The sequence below is a fragment of the Agelaius tricolor genome, unplaced genomic scaffold (assembly GCF_023055355.1).
Source record: "Agelaius tricolor isolate 1412-34295 unplaced genomic scaffold, bAgeTri1.0.p SCAF_88, whole genome shotgun sequence".
In the NCBI taxonomy this organism is placed as follows: Eukaryota; Metazoa; Chordata; class Aves; order Passeriformes; family Icteridae; genus Agelaius; species Agelaius tricolor.
The window spans coordinates 1,292-21,218 of record NW_027269348.1 but is presented as its reverse complement, the minus strand read 5'-3'; the positions used below and the strand labels follow the sequence as shown (position 1 = coordinate 21,218).

At 61.6% G+C, this 19,927-nt stretch overlaps 1 protein-coding gene across 3 annotated transcripts; it reads left to right on the top strand.

Annotated features, from left to right (window-relative positions):
• Nucleotides 1-2,494: 2,494 nt before the first annotated feature.
• Nucleotides 2,495-18,882, top strand: LOC139585705 (adhesion G protein-coupled receptor L1-like). Of its 3 annotated transcripts, XM_071418557.1 has the most exons (5): nucleotides 3,451-3,542; nucleotides 4,547-4,701; nucleotides 8,687-8,900; nucleotides 11,052-11,161; nucleotides 18,598-18,882. In XM_071418557.1, exons 1-5 carry the CDS (start codon nucleotides 3,511-3,513, stop codon nucleotides 18,642-18,644), a joined length of 558 nt encoding a protein of 185 aa, XP_071274658.1. In that variant the 5' UTR covers nucleotides 3,451-3,510; the 3' UTR covers nucleotides 18,645-18,882. The 3 variants fall into 3 exon arrangements, with proteins under 3 accessions (XP_071274659.1, XP_071274657.1, XP_071274658.1); XM_071418558.1 differs by lacking the exons at nucleotides 3,451-3,542; nucleotides 18,598-18,882 and adding an exon at nucleotides 2,495-2,631 and having other exon boundaries at nucleotides 11,052-14,012; XM_071418556.1 differs by lacking the exon at nucleotides 18,598-18,882 and having other exon boundaries at nucleotides 3,449-3,542; nucleotides 11,052-14,012.
• The last annotated feature ends 1,045 nt before the right edge of the window (nucleotides 18,883-19,927 follow it).

Below are 19,927 nucleotides of genomic sequence, written 5' to 3'. Positions count from 1 at the left end.
GGAGCGCCCCCCCTTCCCTCCCCCGGGACCACGCCCTACTGGGCCACGCCCCTTTCCTCAAACCACGCCCCCATCACCATGACAACGGCCCATTGGCACCGCCTCTTTATTCAGTCACGCCCACATCACCATGGCAAAAGACCACGCCCCCTTCCAAGGGCCGTGCCCGATCCCATGGCAACCCCGCGCGCCCTCTGTCGCTATGGCAACGCCAGCGCCGCGCCCATTCCGAGGCCGCGCCCATTAACGGGACACGCCCCTTTTGCCTTATTACACACCCAGACCACGCCCCAAAAGCCACGCCCCCTGTCAATGGCAACGCCCGCTCCAAAACCAGGCCCCGCCCCTCTCCCCGCCCTCTCCCAGGCCCCGCCCACTGGGGGAGGGGGTGACACCCCCGGGAGCGCTTAGGGGACCCCAGACCCTTCCCCGCCCCCCCCGCAGGCCCGGCCCAGCATCCCCCGGTTCGCCCAGCGGGGCACGGGGCCCCCGGTGCCGGTGCGTCCGGAGCTCCCCGGCCAGTTCCCGCCGCTCACCGCTCTCTCGTCCCCACGGTCCCCCTCGGTCCCTCCGCTCCCTCCCCCGCTGTCCCCGGTCTCCCCTCACGCTCTGTTTTCCTGCCGGCCCCCGGTCCCGTTCCCTCCGCTCACCGCTCTCCGGCTCCCCCGGTGCCCAAGCCCCGGTGCCCCGGTATCCCGCTCACCCTCTCCCGCCCGGCTCCCTCCACTCCGCTACCCCGATGTCCCGATATCCCGGAGTTCTGCTCTTCGGCTTTTCCCGGTACCCGCTCTCCCGATACCCCGGTGTCTCTCCCGGTGTCTCTCCCGGTGTCTATCCCGGTATCCCGCTGTCTATCCCGCTATTCCGGAGTACATCCCGCTGTGTATCGCGGTCTCTATCCCGATATCTCGCTGTTTATCGCGGTGTCTATCGCGATATCCCGGTACCCCCTCACCTCTCTCTCGCTCCCGCAGCCTTTCCCCCCACGGGCCCGGTGCTCCCGCGGACCCCGCCCACTGCCCGCTCCTGCCGCTCATTGGCTGCGCCGCCCGGCCCCCGCTTCCCATTGGCCAGCGCAGCCCGAGTCCCACCCACCGCCGTCCCATTGGCGAACGCGACCCGAGTCCCACCCCCTCTGCTTCCCATTGGTCAGAGGTGCCGTCAGTCCGGAGATCGCCCCGGCCCTGACCGGTTCATTAAACTCGAACCCACAGAGGGGCGGGGCTATGGGCAGGGGGCGGGGCCGAGCAGGATTGACATGTGATGGGCGGGGTTTGTTCAGGGGGCGGGGCATCCGTGACTGACAAAGAGGGGCGGGGCTGGGTGGGCCAGGGGCGGGGCTTGCACTCCCTGTCTCGTGCCTTGCACGAGAGCTCATTAATTAACTCTCTTAATTAAACTGATGAGTTCCCCAATAAACCCTGCTCTGTCCTCCATGTCAATTAATGCACCCTCTTTTCCTATCCCTGTACAACTAACAAGCTCCAGTTTCATTACCCCAGCTCATTAGCATATGCTAATATATGGCTGATGACAGCAATTAGCAGGGCTCCTGCTGCTCTTAATTACTCATTAGCTGGGACGGGCCTGCCTGTTAATTGGCTTGAGGAGCCTCACATCATAACCCCCAGCTCATTAACCTTCCTCATTAATGCTTCTTCATTAACATTTCAATTAATGCTCCCCGTTATTAAGACTCCTCCCTAAAGCTCACCCCACTGACACCTACCTTAATGCCCCTTATTAGCACCCTCCCTCATTAACCCCCCCCATCATTGAAGCTCTGGCTCACTCCTGCCCCGCCCATCTTCATTAACGCCCCTAATTAGCAGTACTGCTCATTAACACTCCTCCCTTATCAAGCCCATTTACCGCATTCGTTTACCCTGCCCTCATTAGCATCCCTCATTAATGCCCCTCATTAACGGCCACTCATTAACGGCCACTCATTAACGCCCCTCATTAATACGCCTCATTAACGCCCCTCAGGCCCCCCATCCCCCGAGCGGCAGCGCTGCAGTTCCGGCAGTGACCGCGGGGGGGCGATGGAGGGGGAGGGTCCGGGAGGTGACTGCGAGGGGTGGGGGAGGGGCAGGGCGGTGACCACGGGGGGACAGAGGCTGGCCCAGGAGGGGGAGGGGTCGCTGCAGTCCCGGCACTGGCCGCGGGGGGAGGTAGCGGGATGGGGATGGGGGAGGGGTCCCTGCAGTCCAGTCCCGACCGTGACCCTGGGCAGAGGGGGCGGGGCGGGGAGGGAAAGGGGCGGTGACGAAGAGGGGACAGTGGCGGTCCCGGGGTGGGGGAGGGGTCGCTGCAGTTCCGGCGGTGACCGGGAGGGGGGGGTGTCGGGGTGGGGGAGGGGTCGCTGCAGTTCCGGCGGCGGCCGCGGGGGGCGGTGTTGGGGTGGAGGATGGGGAGGGGTCGCTGCAGTTCCGGCGGCGGCCGCGGGCGGCGCTGCAGAGTCGGGGAGGGGGCGCTGCAGTTCCGGCGGCGGCCGCGGGCGGCGCTGTCGGGCCGGGAGGGGCGGGCGGGGGTCCCGCAGTTCCGGCGGCCGCCGGCGGGGGGAGCCCGCGGGCGCGGGGCGGTGCGGGGGGGTCGCGCCGCGATCGCCGCATGGAGCTGAACCCGCAGGTACGGGGGGGTCCGGGGGTCCGGGGGGGTCCGGGGGGCACGGGGGGGGGTCCAGGGGCGCCGTTTGGGTCTGGGGCAGCGGCCCCCGGGGGAGGAGGGGATGGGGGGGCCGGGGGGAGCCGCCCCCGCAGGTGCGGAGGGGCCGGGGGGGGCGCTGGGAAATGGGGGAGGGGGTGAGAAAGGGGCGTCGTTAAAATGGGGGGGTTGGAATGGGGGGGGATTTAACCGGGGGGGTCGCGTAAATCTGGGGTGGGTCCTGCGAAAATGGGGGGGGGGTCGTGGGAACTGGGGGGTCCCGAGGTGCGGGGGAGGGGCCGTGAAAGAGGGGGGGCTGGGAAAAGCGGGGGGGGGGCTGAGGAAAGGGGGGGCGAGCGATGTCCCGGGGGGGCCGGGGGTGACATTTGGGGAGGGGGGGAGCAGGGCGGGGGCCGAGGATAAAGGGGGGGGGGTGGGGAACAGGGCGGGGGCCGGGAATTGAGGGGGGGGGCGCTTAAAACGGGGGTGCGGCCCCTCCCGACCCCCCCTCATTTGGGACCCTCCTGGGGGGACGCGTTTGTTCCTCCCCCCCCGCCCCCCCCCCCCATACCCCGGGGAATCTGAGGCGGGGGGGGAGGGGGGGTGGGGACCCCCCAGGTTTTTATTTTTTTGGGGGGGGGCTGAGGGGGGTCCGCCCCCGCCTCAGTTTCCCCAAGGGGGGGGGGGGGTGCAATTGGGGGGGTTTGGGGGGGGGGGGGGGGGCCGATGTCGCGCGCGGAGCATTCTGGGATGGCGCTGCGCCCCCCCCCATCATTCCGGGGGGAGGGGGGGGTGATGGGGGGATTCTCCCACAATGCACCGCGGCGCCGTCGCCCCTGGCAACCCGGGGCTGAGCTTCCCACAATGCACCGCGGCCGCATCGGCCCCTGCGCGGGGTGAGGGGGGGGGGTCCCTGGCGGTCCCGGGGGGGGGGCGGGGGCGGATAATCGATAATCGATAATCGATAATCGCCTTTGACCCCCCCGGGGCCGCGGGTTGGGGCGGGGGCTCCGATCCCGGCGGGATTTGGAGGGAGCAGATGGTCCAGGGAGGGGGGGGCACGGACAGAACGTCAGGGCCCCCCCGGATTTGGGGGGGAGGGGCGGGCGCCCGGCCCCGCCCGCCTTGGGGGGGGGGGCGGAATTTGAGGGGGGGGCTCGGCTCCCCTCGAATAGGGGGGGGCGCAGATTGGGGGGGGGGGGGGGTGTCCGGACAGCGCGGTCCCCCCTCCCCCCCCATTAACTCACCCCCCATTAACTCAGCCCCCCATTAATTCACCCCCCCATTAACTCAGGCCCCCATTAATTCACCCCCCATTAATTTCACCCCCTCATTAATTTATGTCCGCATTAATTCCCCCCATTAATTCACCCCCCCATTAATTCACCCCCCTATTAATTCGTCCCCTCATTAATTCCCCCCCCATTAATTCACCCCCTCATTAACTCACACCCCCATTCATTTAACCCCCCCATTAATTCACCCCCTCATTAATTCACCCCCTCATTAATTCACCCCCCCATTCACCCCCCAATTTATTTAACCCCCTTCATTAATTTACTCCCCCATTAATTTAACCTCCCCCATTAGTTCAGTCCCCCTCGTTAATTCACCCCCTCATAAATGAACCCCCCATTAATTTAACCCTTTAACCCTAACCCTTATTAATTCACCCCCATTATTTCCCCACTCAATAATTACCCTCACATTAATTTAATCCCACATTAATCCCCCCCTCATTAATTCCCCCCATTAACCCCCCCCTCATTAATTCCCCCATTAACCCCTCTCTCATTAATTCCCCCATTAATCCCCCCTCATTAATTACCCCCATTAATCCCCCCTCATTAATTCCCCCCATTAACCCCTCTCTAACCCCCTCCCCATTTTCTCTCCCCAGCTTGGATCCCCCCGCTGAGGTTGGGGGGTCCCCGCGCCCCTCCCCCGCCATGGCGCGCCCCTCCCCCACGCCCGGCCCGGTTCCGGTTCTGGTCCCGGTTCTGGTCCCGGTTCTGGTCCCGGTGCTGCTGCTGGGGCTGCTCCCCTCGGGCCACGGTGAGGGACCGGGACAGGGGGGAGGGGACACAGGGGGGGCTTGAGGAGGGGCCGAGGGGTGGGTGGCACCCCAGGGGTGTAAGGGGAGTGGAAGGGGTGTGTAAGGGGAGTGTGAGGGGTGTGTAAGGGGAGTGTAAGGGGAGTGTGAGGGGTGTGTAAGGGGTGTGTAAGGGGAGTGTGAGGGGTGTGTAAGGGGAGTGTAAGGGGAGTGTACAGGGTGTGTAAGGGGCGTGTGAGGAGTGTGAGGGGTGTGAATGGGGATTGTAAGGGGTGTGTGAGGGGTGTGTAAGGGGAGTGTAAGGGGAGTGTGAGGGGAGTGTGAGGGGAGTGTACAGGGTGTGTAAGGGGAGAGTGAGGGGAGTGTAAGGGGTGTGTGAGGGGTGTGTAAGGGAGTGTAAGGGGAGTGTGAGGGGTGGGTAAGGGGTGCGTAAGGGGAGTGTAAGGGGTGTGTAAGGGTATGTAAAGGGTCTGTAAGGGGTGTGTGGGGTGTGTATGGGGAGTGTAAGGGGTGTGTGAGGGGAGTGTGAGGGGTGTGTAAGGGGTGTGTAAGGGGAGTGCGAGGGGTGTGTATGGGGAGTGTAAGGGGTGTGTAAGGGGTGTGTAAGGGGAGTGTAAGGGGAGTGTGAGGGGTGTGTAAGGGGAGTGTAAGGAGTGCGAGGGGTGTGTAAGGGGAGTGTAAAGGGTGTGTAAGGGGTGTACAACACCCCCGGGGTGCCCAGAGGTGTGTAAGGGCTGTGTAAGGGCTGTGTAAGGGCTGTGTAATGGGTGTACAATACCTCAGGTGTGCGAATTGTGAGAGGAGTTTGTGAGAGGTGTGTAAGGGCTGTGTAAGGCGTGTATAACTCCCCAGGGGTGTGTAAGTGCTGTGTAAGGGCTCTACAATACCCCAGGTGTACAAGGGGTGTGTAAGGGGGGGTGTAAGGGGGGTGTAATGGGTGTAACAAGACCCCAGGGGTGTAAGGGATGTGTAAGGGTTGTGTAAGGGCTGTGAAATGGGTGTACAATGCCCCAGGGGTGTAAGGGGTGAGTAAGGGCTGTGTAAGTGTTGTATAAGGGCTATACACAATACTCCAGGCGTGTAAGTGCTGTGTAAGGGCTCTACAATACCCCAGGTGTACAAGGGGTGTGTAAGGGGTTTGTAAGGGCTGTGTAAGGTGTGTACAACATTCCAGGGGTGTAAGGGGTGAGTAAGGGGTGTGTAAGGGGAGTGTAAGGGGAGTGTAAGGTGTGTACAACATTCCAGGGGTGTAAGGGGTGAGTAAGGGCTGTGTAAGGGGTGTGAAAGGGCTCTACAATACCCCAGGGGTACAAGGGCTGTGTAAGGGGTGTGTAATGGGTGTACAACGCCCCAGGTGTGTAAGGGGAGTGTAAATGCTGTGTAAATGTTGTATAAAGGCTGTGCAATACCCCAGTAGTGTAACGGGTGTGTATGGGCTGTGTAAGGGGTGTGTAAGGGGTGTGTAAGGGGTGTATCAGTGTAACAGTACTCCAGGCGTACGAGGGGTGTATAAGGGGAGTGTAAGGGGTGTGCAATACCTTAGGGGTGTAATGGGTGTGTAATGGGTGTATCACAACCCCAGGTGTGTAAGGGGTGTGCAAGGGGTGTGCAAGTGTTGTATAAGGGCTATACACAATACCCCAGGTGTGTAAGGGGTGTGTAAGGCATTTGTAATGGGTGTACAATACCCCAGGTGTGTAAGGGGTGTGTAAGGATTATACAACACCTCAATGTTGCTCAGGGGTGTGCAAGGGGTGTGTAAGGTGTGTACAATACCGCAGGTGTGCAAGGGGTGGGTGTGTAAGGGCTGTGTAAATGCTGTGCAACACCCCAGGTGTGTAAGGACTGTGTGAGGGGTGTGCAAGGGGTGTGCAAGGGGTGTGTAAGGATTATACAACACCTCAATGTTGCTCAGGGGCGTGCAAGGCCTGTGCGACAGCCCAGAGATGCCCAGGGGTGTGTAAGTGGTGTGTAAGGAGTGTGTAAGGGCTGCACAACACTCCAGCGGTGCAAGGGGTGTATAATGGGTGTGTAAGGGGTGTGTGAGGAGTGTGTAAGGGTTGTGTCTCTACAACACCCCGGAGGTGCCCAGGAGTGCACAGGGTGTGTGTAAGGGGTGTGTAAGGGGTGTGCAGTGAATCTGTAATGGGTGTGTAAGGAGTGCGTAAGGAGTGTGTCCATACAACACTTCAGGGGTGTGTAAGGGGTGTGTAAGGGGTGTGCAATACCACAGGTGTGTAAGGGGTGTGTAAGGCGCGTGTCCATACAACACCTCAGGGGTGCCCAGGGGTGTGTAAGGGGTGTGCAATGGGTGTGTAAGGGGTGTGTAAGGGCTGTGCAATACCGCAGGTGTGTAAGGGGTGTGTAAGGCGCGTGTCCATACAACACCTCAGGGGTGCCCAGGGGTGTGTAAGGGGCGTGTAAGAGGTGTGTAAGGGCTGTGCAACATCCCAGCGGTGTATAGGAGTGTGTAAGGGGTGTGCAAGGGCCGTGTAAGGGCAGTGTAAGGGGTGTGCAAGGGCTGTGTCACAGCCCGGAGGTGCCTGGGGGTGCGAGGGTTGTGAATGTTTGTGCAAAGGGTGTGCAGGGATTGTGCAAGGGCTGTGTAAGGGGTGTGTAAAGAGTGTGCAAGGGCTCTACAATACTCCAGATATGTAAAGGGTGTGTAAAGCGTGTGCAAGGAGTGTGTAAAGGGTGTGTAAGGGGTGTGCAGTGAGTGTGAAAGGGGAGTGAAAGGGGAGAGTAAGGAGTGTGCAGTGACTGTGTAAGGGATGTGTAAAGGACATGTAAGGGCTGTGCAAGGGGTATGTAAAGGGTGTGCAAGGGCTGTGTAAGGGGTGTGTAAATGGTGTGCAGTGAGTGTGCAAGGGCAGTGTAAATGGTGTGTAAGGGCAGTGTAAATGGTGTGTAAGGGCTGTGTAAATGGTGTGTAAGGGCTGTGTAAGGGGTGTGCAGTGAGTGTGCAAGGCCGGCACAACAGCCCCGAGCTGGGCCCGGCTCTTGGGGTGTCCCAGAATCCGGGAATGGGAATTCAGGATTGGGGGGACCCGGGGCTTTGGGGGGTCCCAGGTGTTTGGAATTTGGGGTCCCCATTGCCAGGGATTGGGAGACCCTGGATTTTGGGGTCCCAGGCATCAGGATTGGGGGGTTTCTGGATTTTGGGCAACCCAAACATGCCAGGTGTCCAGGATTTGGGGGATCCCAGGTGTTTGGGGTTTGGGGCCCAGGTGTTTGGGATTGGGGGATCCAGGTGTTTGGGGGATCCCAGGTGTTTGGGATTGGGGGATCCAGGTGTTGAGGCTTGAGGGGGACGCTGAATTTTTTGGGGACCCAAACGCCCATCCGAGGTCTCAGGTACCACGGATTTGGGGTCCCAGGTGTTTGGGATTGGGGGGTACCCGATGTCAGGGAATGGAGACCCAGAGTTTTGGGGAACCCAAACATCCATTGGAGTCCCTGGTGTCAGGGATTTGGGGTCTCCCAGTGTCCAGGTTAGGGGGGACCTGGGTGTCCAGGATTGGGAATTCCCATTGCCAGGGGGTGGGGTCCCAGGTATTTGGGATCAGGGATCCAGGTGTTTGGGCTTGGGGTCCCAGGTGTTTGGGGTCCCAGGTATTGGGATCAGAGATCCAGGTGTTTGGGATTGGGGGATCCCAGGTGTTTGGGATTGGGGTCCCAGGTGTTTGGGATTTGGGGATCCCAGGTGTTTGGGATTTGGGCCTGGGGGCTGCAGGGCTGGGGGGTGCCCAGGGCCCCTGATTTGGGGTTTGGGGCCCAGGTGGTCCCTGTGCCCCAAGGGCTGAGCGAGGCACAGAGGTGGGGATGAGGGACCCCATTTGGGGTTCCTGAGTTATTTGGGGTTCCCTGACCCCATTTGGGGTTGCAGGGCTGATCCGGGGGGCTCTCCCTTCGGGCTGGCACAGTGGGGTTGGATGTTTGGGGTACCCCGGGTGTTTGGGGCTCCCTGACCCCGTGTTGGGGTTGCAGGGCTGATCCGGGGGGCTCTCCCGTTCGGGCTGGCGCGCCGGGAGCTGGCGTGTGAGGGGTACCCGCTGGAGCTGCGCTGCCCCGGCAGCGACGTCGTCCTGGTGGCCGACGCCAACTACGGCCGGACCGACGACAAAATCTGCGACGCCGACCCCGGGCAGATGGCGAATGTGCAGTGCTACCTGCCCCAGGCCCAGCCCATCATGGCCCAGAGGTGACACGGGGACACTGGGGACACTGAGGGCATTTGGGGGCATTGGGGACATTGGGGGTGTTGGGAACATTGGGGGCATTGGGGACAATGTGGGAACATGGGGACATCATGGACCCAGGGCAGATGGCGAATGTGCAGTGTCACCTGCCCCAGGCCCAGCCCATCATGGCCCAGAGGTGACATGGGGACACTGGGGACACTGAGGATGGTGGGGACACTGGGGACATTGGGGACATTGAGGGCATTTGAGACATTGAGGACATTTGGGGGCATTAGGGACACTGGGGACATTGGGAACATTGGGGACAATGGGGGAACATGGGGACATCAGGTACCCCAGGCAGATGGTGAATGTGCAGTGTCACCTGCCTCTGGCCCAGCCCATCATGGCCCAGAGATGACACAGGGGCACTGGGGACACTGGGGATAGTGGGGACATTGGGAGCAGTGGGGACACTGGGGACATTGGAGACATTGAAGGGCATTGAGGGTATTGGGGACACAGGAGATACTGGGGGCATTTGGGGACATTTGGGGTATTTGGGACACTGGGGACACTGGGGGCATTGGGGGACATTGGGGGCGTTGGGAACATTGGGGACAATGGGGGGACATGGGGACATTAAGGACCCAGGGCAGATGGCAAATGTGCAGTGTCACCTGCCCCAGGCCCAGCCCATCATGGCCCAGAGGTGACATGGGGACACTGGGGACACTGGGGGCATTGGGACATTGGGGGACACTGGGACATTGGGAGTATTGGGGACATTGGGGACATTGGGGGACATTGGGAAGGTGTAGGAGGTTGGGGACATTGGGGGACATTGGGAAGGTGTAGGAGGTTGGGGACATGGGGACAGGCAGGTGACAGGAACCAGCAATGGGCCTGGGGACATGGGGAAAGAGGGACAGGTAGGGGACATGGGGACAGGGGTGTGCAGGGGGATGGGGACATTGTGGGGACACACGGACAGGGGTGGGACATGGGGACAGGGGTGGGACATGGGGACACTGTGGAGCACTGGGGTCCTGGCCCTGGCCCTGCACAGGATGGCACAGAGGGGACATGGGGGTGACACAGGGACGTGCAGGGGACATGGGGACGTGTGGAAGGCTGGGGACACCTTGGGGACAGCCTGGGGACACCTTGGGGACAGCCTGGGGACAGCCTGGGGACATGGGGACAGGCACACATGAGGGTGGGACATGGGGGAGCAGGGACGTGCTGGGGACTTGGGGACACATGGGGACATGGCCCCATGGTGATGTGGAGGGGACCTGGGGCCAGGCAGGACGTGGGGACACCTGGGGACAGTTGAAGCGTGGAGGTGGCACAGGGGGGACATGGGGACACTGAGGGACAGGTGGGGTGGGTGGCCCTGGGTGCAGCTTGGGGACAGCACAGGGGTGGCACAGCTTGAGGATGTCCCTGTGTCCCCACGGCGTCCCCCCCACCACAGGGACATGGGGCAGGCCACACCTTTGCCCTGCCCCATGTCCCCACTGTCCCCATGTCCCCATGTCCCCACTGTCCCCTGTGTCCCTGGTCCCATGTCCCATGTCCTGTGTGTCCCCACTGTCCTGCTGTCTGTCCCCTGTCCCCATGTCCTCTGTGTCCCCATGTCCCTGCTGTCCCCATGTCCCCTCAGGTCCCCTGTCCCCCTGTGTCCCTGCTGACCCCATGTGTCCCCCAATGTCTCTGTGTCCCTTTGTGTCCTGTGTCCCCCATGTCTCCTCATGTCCTGTGTCCCTGTGTCCCCTGATGTCCCCCTGTGCTGTCCCCTTGTGTCCCCTGTGTCCCTGATGTGTCCCCCTGTGTCTGTGACATGTCCCTATGTCCCTGATGTGTCCCTGTGTTCCTGCTATCCCGTGTCCCTCCATGTCCCCACCATGTCCCCCCCATGTCCCTGCCCTGTCCCTGCTGTGACGTCACCATGTCCCTGCTGTGTCCCCATGTCCCCCTGTCCCTGCCCTGTCCCTGATGTGTCCCTGCCGTGTCCCCCTGTGTACCCATGTCCTTGTGTCCCTGATATGTCCCCGTGTACCCATGTCCCCTGTCCCTGCCGTGTCCCTGACGTGTCCCTGCCATGTCCCTGCCATGTCCCTGCCGTGTCCCTGCCGTGTCCCTGACGTGTCCCCCCGTGTCCCCAGGTGCAATAACCGCACTCAGTGCGTGGTGGTCGCCGGCTCCGACGCCTTCCCCGACCCCTGCCCGGGCACCTACAAATACCTGGAGGTGCAGTACGACTGCGTGCCCTACAGTGAGTGCTGCCCCACAGCCCTGCCCCATAGATCCTGCCCCACAGATCCCATCCTGCCCCACAGATCCCATCCTGCCCCATAGCCCGGCCCCACAGCACCCCAGAGCCACCCCTGTTCCAGCCCTACAAACACCTGGAGGTGCAGTGTGACCGCGTGCCCTACAGTGAGTGACCCCACATCCTGCCCCATAGATCCCGTCCTGCCCCACAGCTCTGCCCCTTAGCCCTGCCCCACAGCTCTGCGCTGTCCTGCCCCACAGCACCCCCAGTCCTGGCACCTACAAGTACCTGGAGGTGCTGTCCGTCCCCCACAGGGATTGCTGCCCCATAACCCCACCCCACAGCTCTACCCCATAACCCCGCCCCACAGCTCTGCCCCACAGCTCTGCCCCACAGCACCCCCCCCAGCCCCACAGCACCCAGAGGTGCACCTGGGGAGTTCTGCCCCACAGCACCCAAGGGACCCCACAGAGACCCCACAGTGCCCCCATGTCCTGCCCCACAGCACCCATGGAGCCCCATGGGGACCCCACAGTGCCCCCATGTCCCACCCCACAGCACCCAAGGGACCCCACAGAGACCCCACAGTGCCTCCATGTCTGACCCCACAGCACCCAAGGGACCCCACAGGGACCCTGCAGCCCCCCAGGACCCCCAACCCCCAGCCCTGGGGGCACCCAGGCACCTTTGGGGGGTGGGGTGGGATTGAGGGGGTCTCAGGGAGCCCCCAGGTGTGGGGGGAGGGGGGTCGTGCCCCCCTGGGGTCCCCCCGTGTCGCGTTTGTCCCCCCAGGCCGGGCTGTGACCCCCCCGTGTCCATCCCGGCGTGGGCGCCGTCACCCCCAACCCCAGGGGGGCTCTGTGTGACCAGGGGTCCCGGGGGGGGTTGGGGTGACCCCGTCTCTCCCCAGGCGCCGTCGCGGGACCCCCAAACCCCCCCGGCCCCTCCCCCAGTTTTGCTTTGCAGCCGCCGCCGGAGCCGCCCGAGGGAACGGCCGGAGAGGGCCGGACACGGCACCGGCCCTGGGACACGGCACGGGCACAGGGACACGGCACGGACACGGCACAAACACACCAAAAACATGGCAAAAAACACGCAAAAAAACATGGCAAAACCACGGCAGGAACATGGCAGAGACATGGCAAAAACATGGCCAAAACCATGCAAAAAACACGGCAAAAACACAGCAGGAACAGGGCGAAAACACGGCCAAAACCGCACAAAAAACATGGCGGGGACACAGCAAAAACACACCAGAAACATGCAAAAACCACATGAAAACCATGGCAAAAACATGGTAGGAACGTGGCAGGAAAAGGGCAGGAACACGCGAAAAACACAGCAAAAACATGGCAGGAACACGGCAGGGACAGGGCAGGGACAAGGCAAAAACATGGCCAAAAACATGGCCAAAAACCATGGCAAAAAAACACAGCAAAACCACACCGAAAACATGGCCAAAACCATGCAAAAGCACGGCAGGAACATGGCCAAAACCATGCAAAAATCATGGCAAAAACAGGGCAGGAAAGGGGCAAGATCATGTGAACAGCACAGCAAAACCACACAAAAACCACAGCAGGAGCACAGCAGGAACATGCAAAAACGACAGCAAAACCACACAAAAAACACTCAAAAAACACGGCAGGACCACGTGAAAAACACACCAAAATCACTCAAAACCCACATGAAAGTCATGGCAAAGCCACAGCAAAAACATGGCAGGAACAGGGCAGGAATACATGAAAACCATGGCAAAAACATGGTAAAACCATGCAAAAACCATGGCAGGAACACGCAAAAACCTCGGCAAAGCGACACCAAAAACACGCAAAACCATGCAAAGAACACACCAAAACCACAGAAGAAACACAGCACAACCACACCTGGGGCCAGCCCTGGGAGTGCGGGAGCTCAGCCCTCACCTGGGCAGGTAAACACAGCTGGAGAAATAAACACATCTGGATAAATAAACACAGCTGGACAGGTAAATACACCTGAGATGGTTAAACACAGCTGGACAGGTGAACACAGCTGGGCAGGTGAACACAGCTGGATAAATAAACACAGCTGGACAGGTAAATACACCTGAGATGGTTAAACACAGCTGGACAGGTGAACACAGCTGGGCAGGTAAACACATCTGGATAAATAAACACAGCTGGACAGGTAAACACACCTGGACATGCTAAGGACACGATGAACACCTGAGCGTGTGATGTGTGTGCTAAATGCACACCTGGCGTGGGTTGAACACACCTGGGCACGCTCAGGGCACGCCCAGCTCACACCTGCACATGCCAAGGACACACCTGGCGCGGGCCGAGGGTCCCTGAACACACTGAGGGAGTGCCAAGGACACGATCAACTCCTGGACACACCTGGGCACGCTCAGCACACACTGAGCACACCTGAGAGCCCTCTGAACACACCTGTGCATGCTAAGGACACGCTAAGTGCACACCTTGCACGCTCAATGCACACCTGGTGCATTGGGTTAAACTCACCTGGGCAGGCTGAGGACACGCCAAGCACACACCTGGGCACAATAAACACACACCTGGTGTGAGAGCAAAGAGTGGCGGGCACAGCTGGGACACAGCTGGGAAACACCTGGGACACAGCTGGGCACAGCTGGGACACAGCTGGGAAACACCTGGGCACACCTGGAACACAGCTGGGACACAGCTGGGAAACACCTGGGCACACCTGGAACACACCTGGGACACAGCTGGGGACAGCTGGGACACACCTGGGACACAGCTGGGCACAGCTAGGCACAGCTGGACAGAGCTGGGAAACACCTGGGACACATTAACACACGCTAATTACTCATTAAACACATGCTAATTACACACTGGGCACCCATTGATCACACTCAGGGCACACTCAGAGCTCACACTCTCACACTCACACTCAGGGCACACTCACACTCACACTCACAGGGCACAGTCACACTCTTGCACACTGACACTGACACTCACACTCACACTCAGGGCACACTCACACTTGCACACTCACACTCAGGGCACACACACACACTCTCACACTCAGGCACACTCACACTCACACACACACTCACACTCAGGGCACACTCACACTCCCTCACACATTCACACTCACACTCTCACAGGGCACAGCCACAGTCATACTCACACTGTCACACTCACACTCACACTCTCACTCACACACACTCTCACACTCACACTCACACACACGCACACTCACACTCACACACACGCACACTCACACACACTCACACTCAACTCACACGGCACACTCGCACACACACTCAGACTCAGGGCACACTCACACTCCCTCACACTCTCACACTCACACACTCTCACAGGGCACAGCCGCAGTCACACTCACACTGTCACACTCACTCTCACACACACTCACACTCACTCTCACACACACACTCACACTCAGGGGCACACTCACACTCACTCTCACACTCACACACTCACACTCAGGGCACACTCACACTCACTCTCACTCTCACTCTCACACTCACACTCACACTCACACACACACGCTCACGCTCACGCTCACACACTCAGGGCACACTCTCACACTCACACACACACTCACACTCACTCACACACTCAGGGCACACTCACACTCAGGGCACACTCACACTCACACACTCACACTCAGGGCACACTCACACTCACACTCACACACTCACACTCACACACTCACACTCAGGGCACACTCACACTCACACTCACACTCACCCTCACGCGCGGTCCCTGCCGGTGCCGGTGCCGGTGCCGTGGGGGGGTGGGGGCGGTTCGGGGGTGGGGGAGGGGCGGGGCCGCCTCTTTCCTTTGCAGGTGACGCCGGGGGCGGGGCCGAGGGGCCGCCGTTGCCCCGCCCCCCCGCCGGAGCCCCTCCCCCCCGCCGCCCCTCCCCCATCGCCGTCTCTCTCTCCAGGGTGGGGGGGGAGGGGAGGGGGGGCTCAGGAGAGCGGGGGAGGGGAGCCCTGCACCCCGTCTGTCTGTCCGTCTGTCCGTCTGTCCGTGTCTGTCCCTGTGTCCAGCTGTCCCCGTGTCCGTCTGCCCCTGTGCCTGTCCCCGTGTCCATCTGTCCCCGTGTCTGTCTGTCCCTGTGTCTGTCCCTGTGTCTGTCTGTCCCCGTGTCCGTCTATCCATGTGTCCATCTGTCCCTGTGTCCGTCTGTCCATCCATCACCTCTGTCCATCTTCCCCCACCCAAGCCGTCCCCATTCCCCCTGTCCATGTCTGTCTGTCCCTCCATGGCTCCCTCTGTCCATCCTCCTCCCGCATCGGACTCTTCCCCGTTTCTGTCCGTCTGTCCCTCTGTCCATCATTCCCATCTGTTCATCCATCCACCCCCATCCCCCTGTCCGTCCCTCTGTCCCTCTGTCCAGCTCCTTGTCATCCCTCTGTCCGTCCTCCTGCCCAGCCTGATGTCCATCTGTCCTTCCACCCCTCTGACTGTCAGTCCCTCCTGCCGTGTGTCCATCTTTTCTGTCTCTGCCCTCTGTCCCTGTGTCCCTCTGTCCATCTGTCCATCTTTCTATGTCCCCCTTGTCCCCCTGCCCATCCCCATCTCCATGTGTCCATCCTGTGTCTGTTTGTCCATCCCATGTCCCTCTGTCCATCCCTGTGTCCATCTCATGTCCATCCCATGTCCATGTGTCCATCCCTGTGTTTGGCCCAATGTCCATCTGTCTGTGTGTCCATCCCGTGTCCATCCCATCTGTCCATCTGGTGTCCGTGTGTCCATCCCGTGTCTGTGTGCCTGTCCTGTGTCCATGTGTCCATCTGTCCGTGTGTCCATCTGTCCGTCTGTCCATGTGTCTGTGTGTCCATCTGTCCGTGTGTCCATCTGTCCGTCCTGTGTCCGTCTGTCCATGTGTCTGTGTGTCCGTCTGTCCGTGTGTCCGTGTGTCCGTGTGTCCATGTGTCCATCCCGTGTCCGTGTGTCCATCTGTCCGTGTGTCCGTGTGTCCGTGTGTCCATGGGTCCATCCAGTGTCCGTCTGTCCATCTGTCCGTGTGTCCGTGTGTCCGTGTGTCCATCCAGTGTCCGTCTGTCCATCTGTCCGTGTGTCCGTGTGTCCATCCCATGTCCGTGTGTCCATCTGTCCATCTGTCCGTGTGTCCGTGTGTCCAACCTGTGTCTGTGTGTCCATCCTGTGTCCGTGTGTCCGTCTGTCCATCTGTCCATCTGTCCGTGTGTCCGTGTGTCCATCCCGTGTCCGTGTGTCCGTCTGTCCATCTGTCCGTGTGTCCGTGTGTCCCTGTGTCCATCCCGTGTCCGTGTGTCATCTGTCCGTCTATCTGTCTGTCCGTCCGTCTGTCCGTGTGTCCATCCTGTGTCCGTGTGTCTGTCTGTCCGTCTGTCCATCTGTCCATGTGTCCGTGTGTCCATCCTGTGTCCGTGTGTCCATGTGTCCGTGTGTCCGTGTGTCCCTGTGTCCATCCCGTGTCCATGTGTCCATCTGTCCGTGTGTCCGTCTGTCCGTGTGTCCATCCCGTGTCCATGTGTCCGTCCCGGTGTCCCCGCGGGTGCCGCCGCCCCTCCCCCCGCAGGGTCTGGGGCTCCCGGGGCTTTCGGGGTCCCCCCGGGCTGGGGGGGCCGGAGCCGTTTAATCTCTTTTCTCTTTGTCTCCTCTCTCGCCCCTCCCCCTCCCCTCCCTCCCCTCCCCCGCCCGTGTGACCCCGCCCCTCCCCCCCTGCCCTCCCCCTCCCCCCCCCCCCCGCACCCCCTCCCGCCCCCCCGCCCCTCCCCCCGCTCTCTCCCGCCTTTTCTTCCGGTGCTAAAAATAGAAGTGGAACAAAAAGGTAACACGGACCCCCCCGCTCCGGCCCCCCCGAACCCTCCCGACCCCCCAGAGACCCCTAAAACTTCCCGCACCCCCCAAACCCATCCCAGCCCCCCCCACCCCTGAACCCCCAAACCCATCCCAGACCCCCCCTGCCCCCCCGTGTTCCTGCACCCCAAAATCCCCCCCCAAATCCCTTCCCCCCGCCCGCACCCCAAAATCCTCCAGAGTGACCCCAAATCCTGACCCCTCCCCCGATGACCCCCACCCCAAATCCTGACCCCCTCCCCCCCCCCCCCCCCCCCGGGCCCCCCCAAATTCCTCCAGCCCCCCCTCCCCATCCCCTGATCCCGAACCCCCAAATCCTCCCCTCCCCCATCCCCCTTTTCCCCCTCCCCCCCTTTCCCCTCCCCCCCCCACCCCCTCCTTGTTTCCCCTCCCCCCCCCAGGTCCCAACACCATGGGGGGGGGGGGGGTCAGTGCCACCCCCCCTTAATTAACTCTCATTAACTCTCATTAAATTGGGGGGGCCCCCAGACCCCCCGTGTCCCCTCGGGGGTCCCCGGGACCCCCCAATGTTCCCTGAGCCCCCCCAGGACCCCCTGGGACTCCCCTTGAGGGACCCTGGGGACCCCCAAACCTGCGGGACCCCCCCGAGGTGTCCCCACCCCCCCACGGGGACCCCCAGAGTTTGGGGGGGCCCCTCCCCCCTCAGGTCACCCCCTAAGTCGGGGGAAGGGGCAGCCCTGGGACCCCCCCAGTCCCCCTGGCTCACAAATCAAAGAGCCCCCCCCAAAAATAACCAGAAATAACCCCCCAAAATAACCCCTAAAATAAACCCTAAAAGTAAACCCCAAAAATAACCCCAAAATAAACCCCAAAATAATCCCAGGGGGCAGCTCGGGGGGGCCGGGGCAGTGCTGGGGTCAGTAAAGGTCACTCAGGGTCAGCTGAGGTCGGTTGGGGTCAGCTGGGGTCAATTGGGGTCAGTTTGGGTCAGTTTGGGGTCAGTTTGGGACAATCAGGATCAGTTGGGGTCAGCCAAGGTCACTCAGGGGTCAGTTCAGTGTCACTCTGGGTCGTTTGGGTCACTTGGGGCCAGTTTGGGTCAGTTCAGGTCACTCATGGGTCAGTTGGGGTCAGGTCAGGGTCACTCCGGGTCAGATCGAGGTCACCGGAGGGGTCAGGTCAGGGTCACTCAGGGGTCACTCAGAGGTCAATTCAGGGTCACTCAGAGGTCAATTCAGGGTCAGTTTGGGGTCAGGGTGCAGCCATGGGGATCATTCGGGGCTCAGTCGGGGTCACTGAGGGTCAGATTGGGGTCACTCAGGGGTCACTCAGGGTCAGTTTGGGTCAGCCAAGGTCACTCAGGGGTCTGTTCGAGGTCACTCAGGGTCAGTTCGGGGTCACTCAGGGGTCACTCAGGGGTCACAGCCAGGGCGCCGCCCCCGTGTCCGTCTGTCCGTCCGTGCGGGAAGGAGGGGGAGGGCGGGGCGGTGACCGGGGAGGGCGTGGCCGGGGAGGGGCGGGGCTTGCGGGCAGGCGGGGGCGGGGCCGGGGGCGGGGCCGCGGCTTCTTCCCACAGGTGCCGGAGCGGGGGGCGGGGCCTAACGTGTCTCTCTCCTCCTCCTCCTCCCGCAGGGCCCGGCCCAGCCCCCCCGGACCGCGGGGCCCCCCCGAGCCTGTGAGTCTCCCCTCCCCCACCCTCCCGGGGACCCCCCAAAACCCCAAAAACCTCCGGGGCAGGCGGGGGCTGCGGCACGGCCGGGCCAGCACACCTGGACACACCCTGGATCCATGGGCACACCTGGACACACCTGGATGGGCACACCTGGATCCGTGTGCACACCTGGGCACACCTGGATCCATGGGCACACCTGGATGGGCTCACCTGGATCCACGGGCACACCTGGATGGGCACACCTGGATTCATGGGCACACCTGGATCCACGGGCACACCTGGATGGGCACACCTGGGCACACCTGGATCCATGGGCACACCTGGATGGGCTCACCTTGATCCGTGTGCACACCTGGACACACCTGGATCCATGGGCACACCTGGATCCGTGTGCACACCTGGACACACCTGGATCCATGGGCACACCTTGATCCATGTGCACACCTGGATGGGCTCACCTGGATCCATGAGCACACCTGGATGGGCACATCTGGATCCTTGTGCACACCTGGATGGGCTCACCTGGATCCCTGTGCACACCTGGGATGTGCACACCTGGATCCTTGTGCATATCCAGGCTGTGCACACCTGGACACACCTGGGCACACCTGTGAACACCTGTGAACACCTGTGCCTTGTGCACACCTGGATCCATGGGCACACCTGGGGCCTGTGTGCTCCCAGTCCTTGTGCACACCTGGGGCTGTGCACACCCGGGCACACCTGAGCTGTGCACACCTGAGCACACCTGGGGCTGTGCACACCTGGGGCTGGGCACACCTGAGCACACCTGGGGCTGGGCACACCTGGGGCTGGGCACACCTGAGCACACCTGGGGCTGGGCACACCTGGGGCTGTCGCTCACAGGTGCCCATGCACACCTGGATCCAGCTGCACGTCCAGTGTGCCCCCTGCACACGCAGCCCCCGCGCCCCCCTGCACACGCGTGTGCGACAGGGCACAGGTGGGGCAGCGCACGCACCTGGGCAGGTGTGACAGGGACACACACCTGTGTGAGCACGAACACTCGGGAAGGTGTGACAGGGACACACACCTGGGCAGGTGTAACAATGACACATGTGGACAGGTGTGACAGGGACACACACCTGGGCAGGTGTGACAGGGACACACACCTGTGTGAGCACAAACACTCGGGCAGGTGTGACAGGGACACACACCTGGGCAGGTGTGACAGGGACACACACCTGTGTGAGCACAAACACTTGGGCAGGTGTGACAGGGACACACACCTGTGAGCACACACAGCTAACGGCCACAGGTGTGAATACA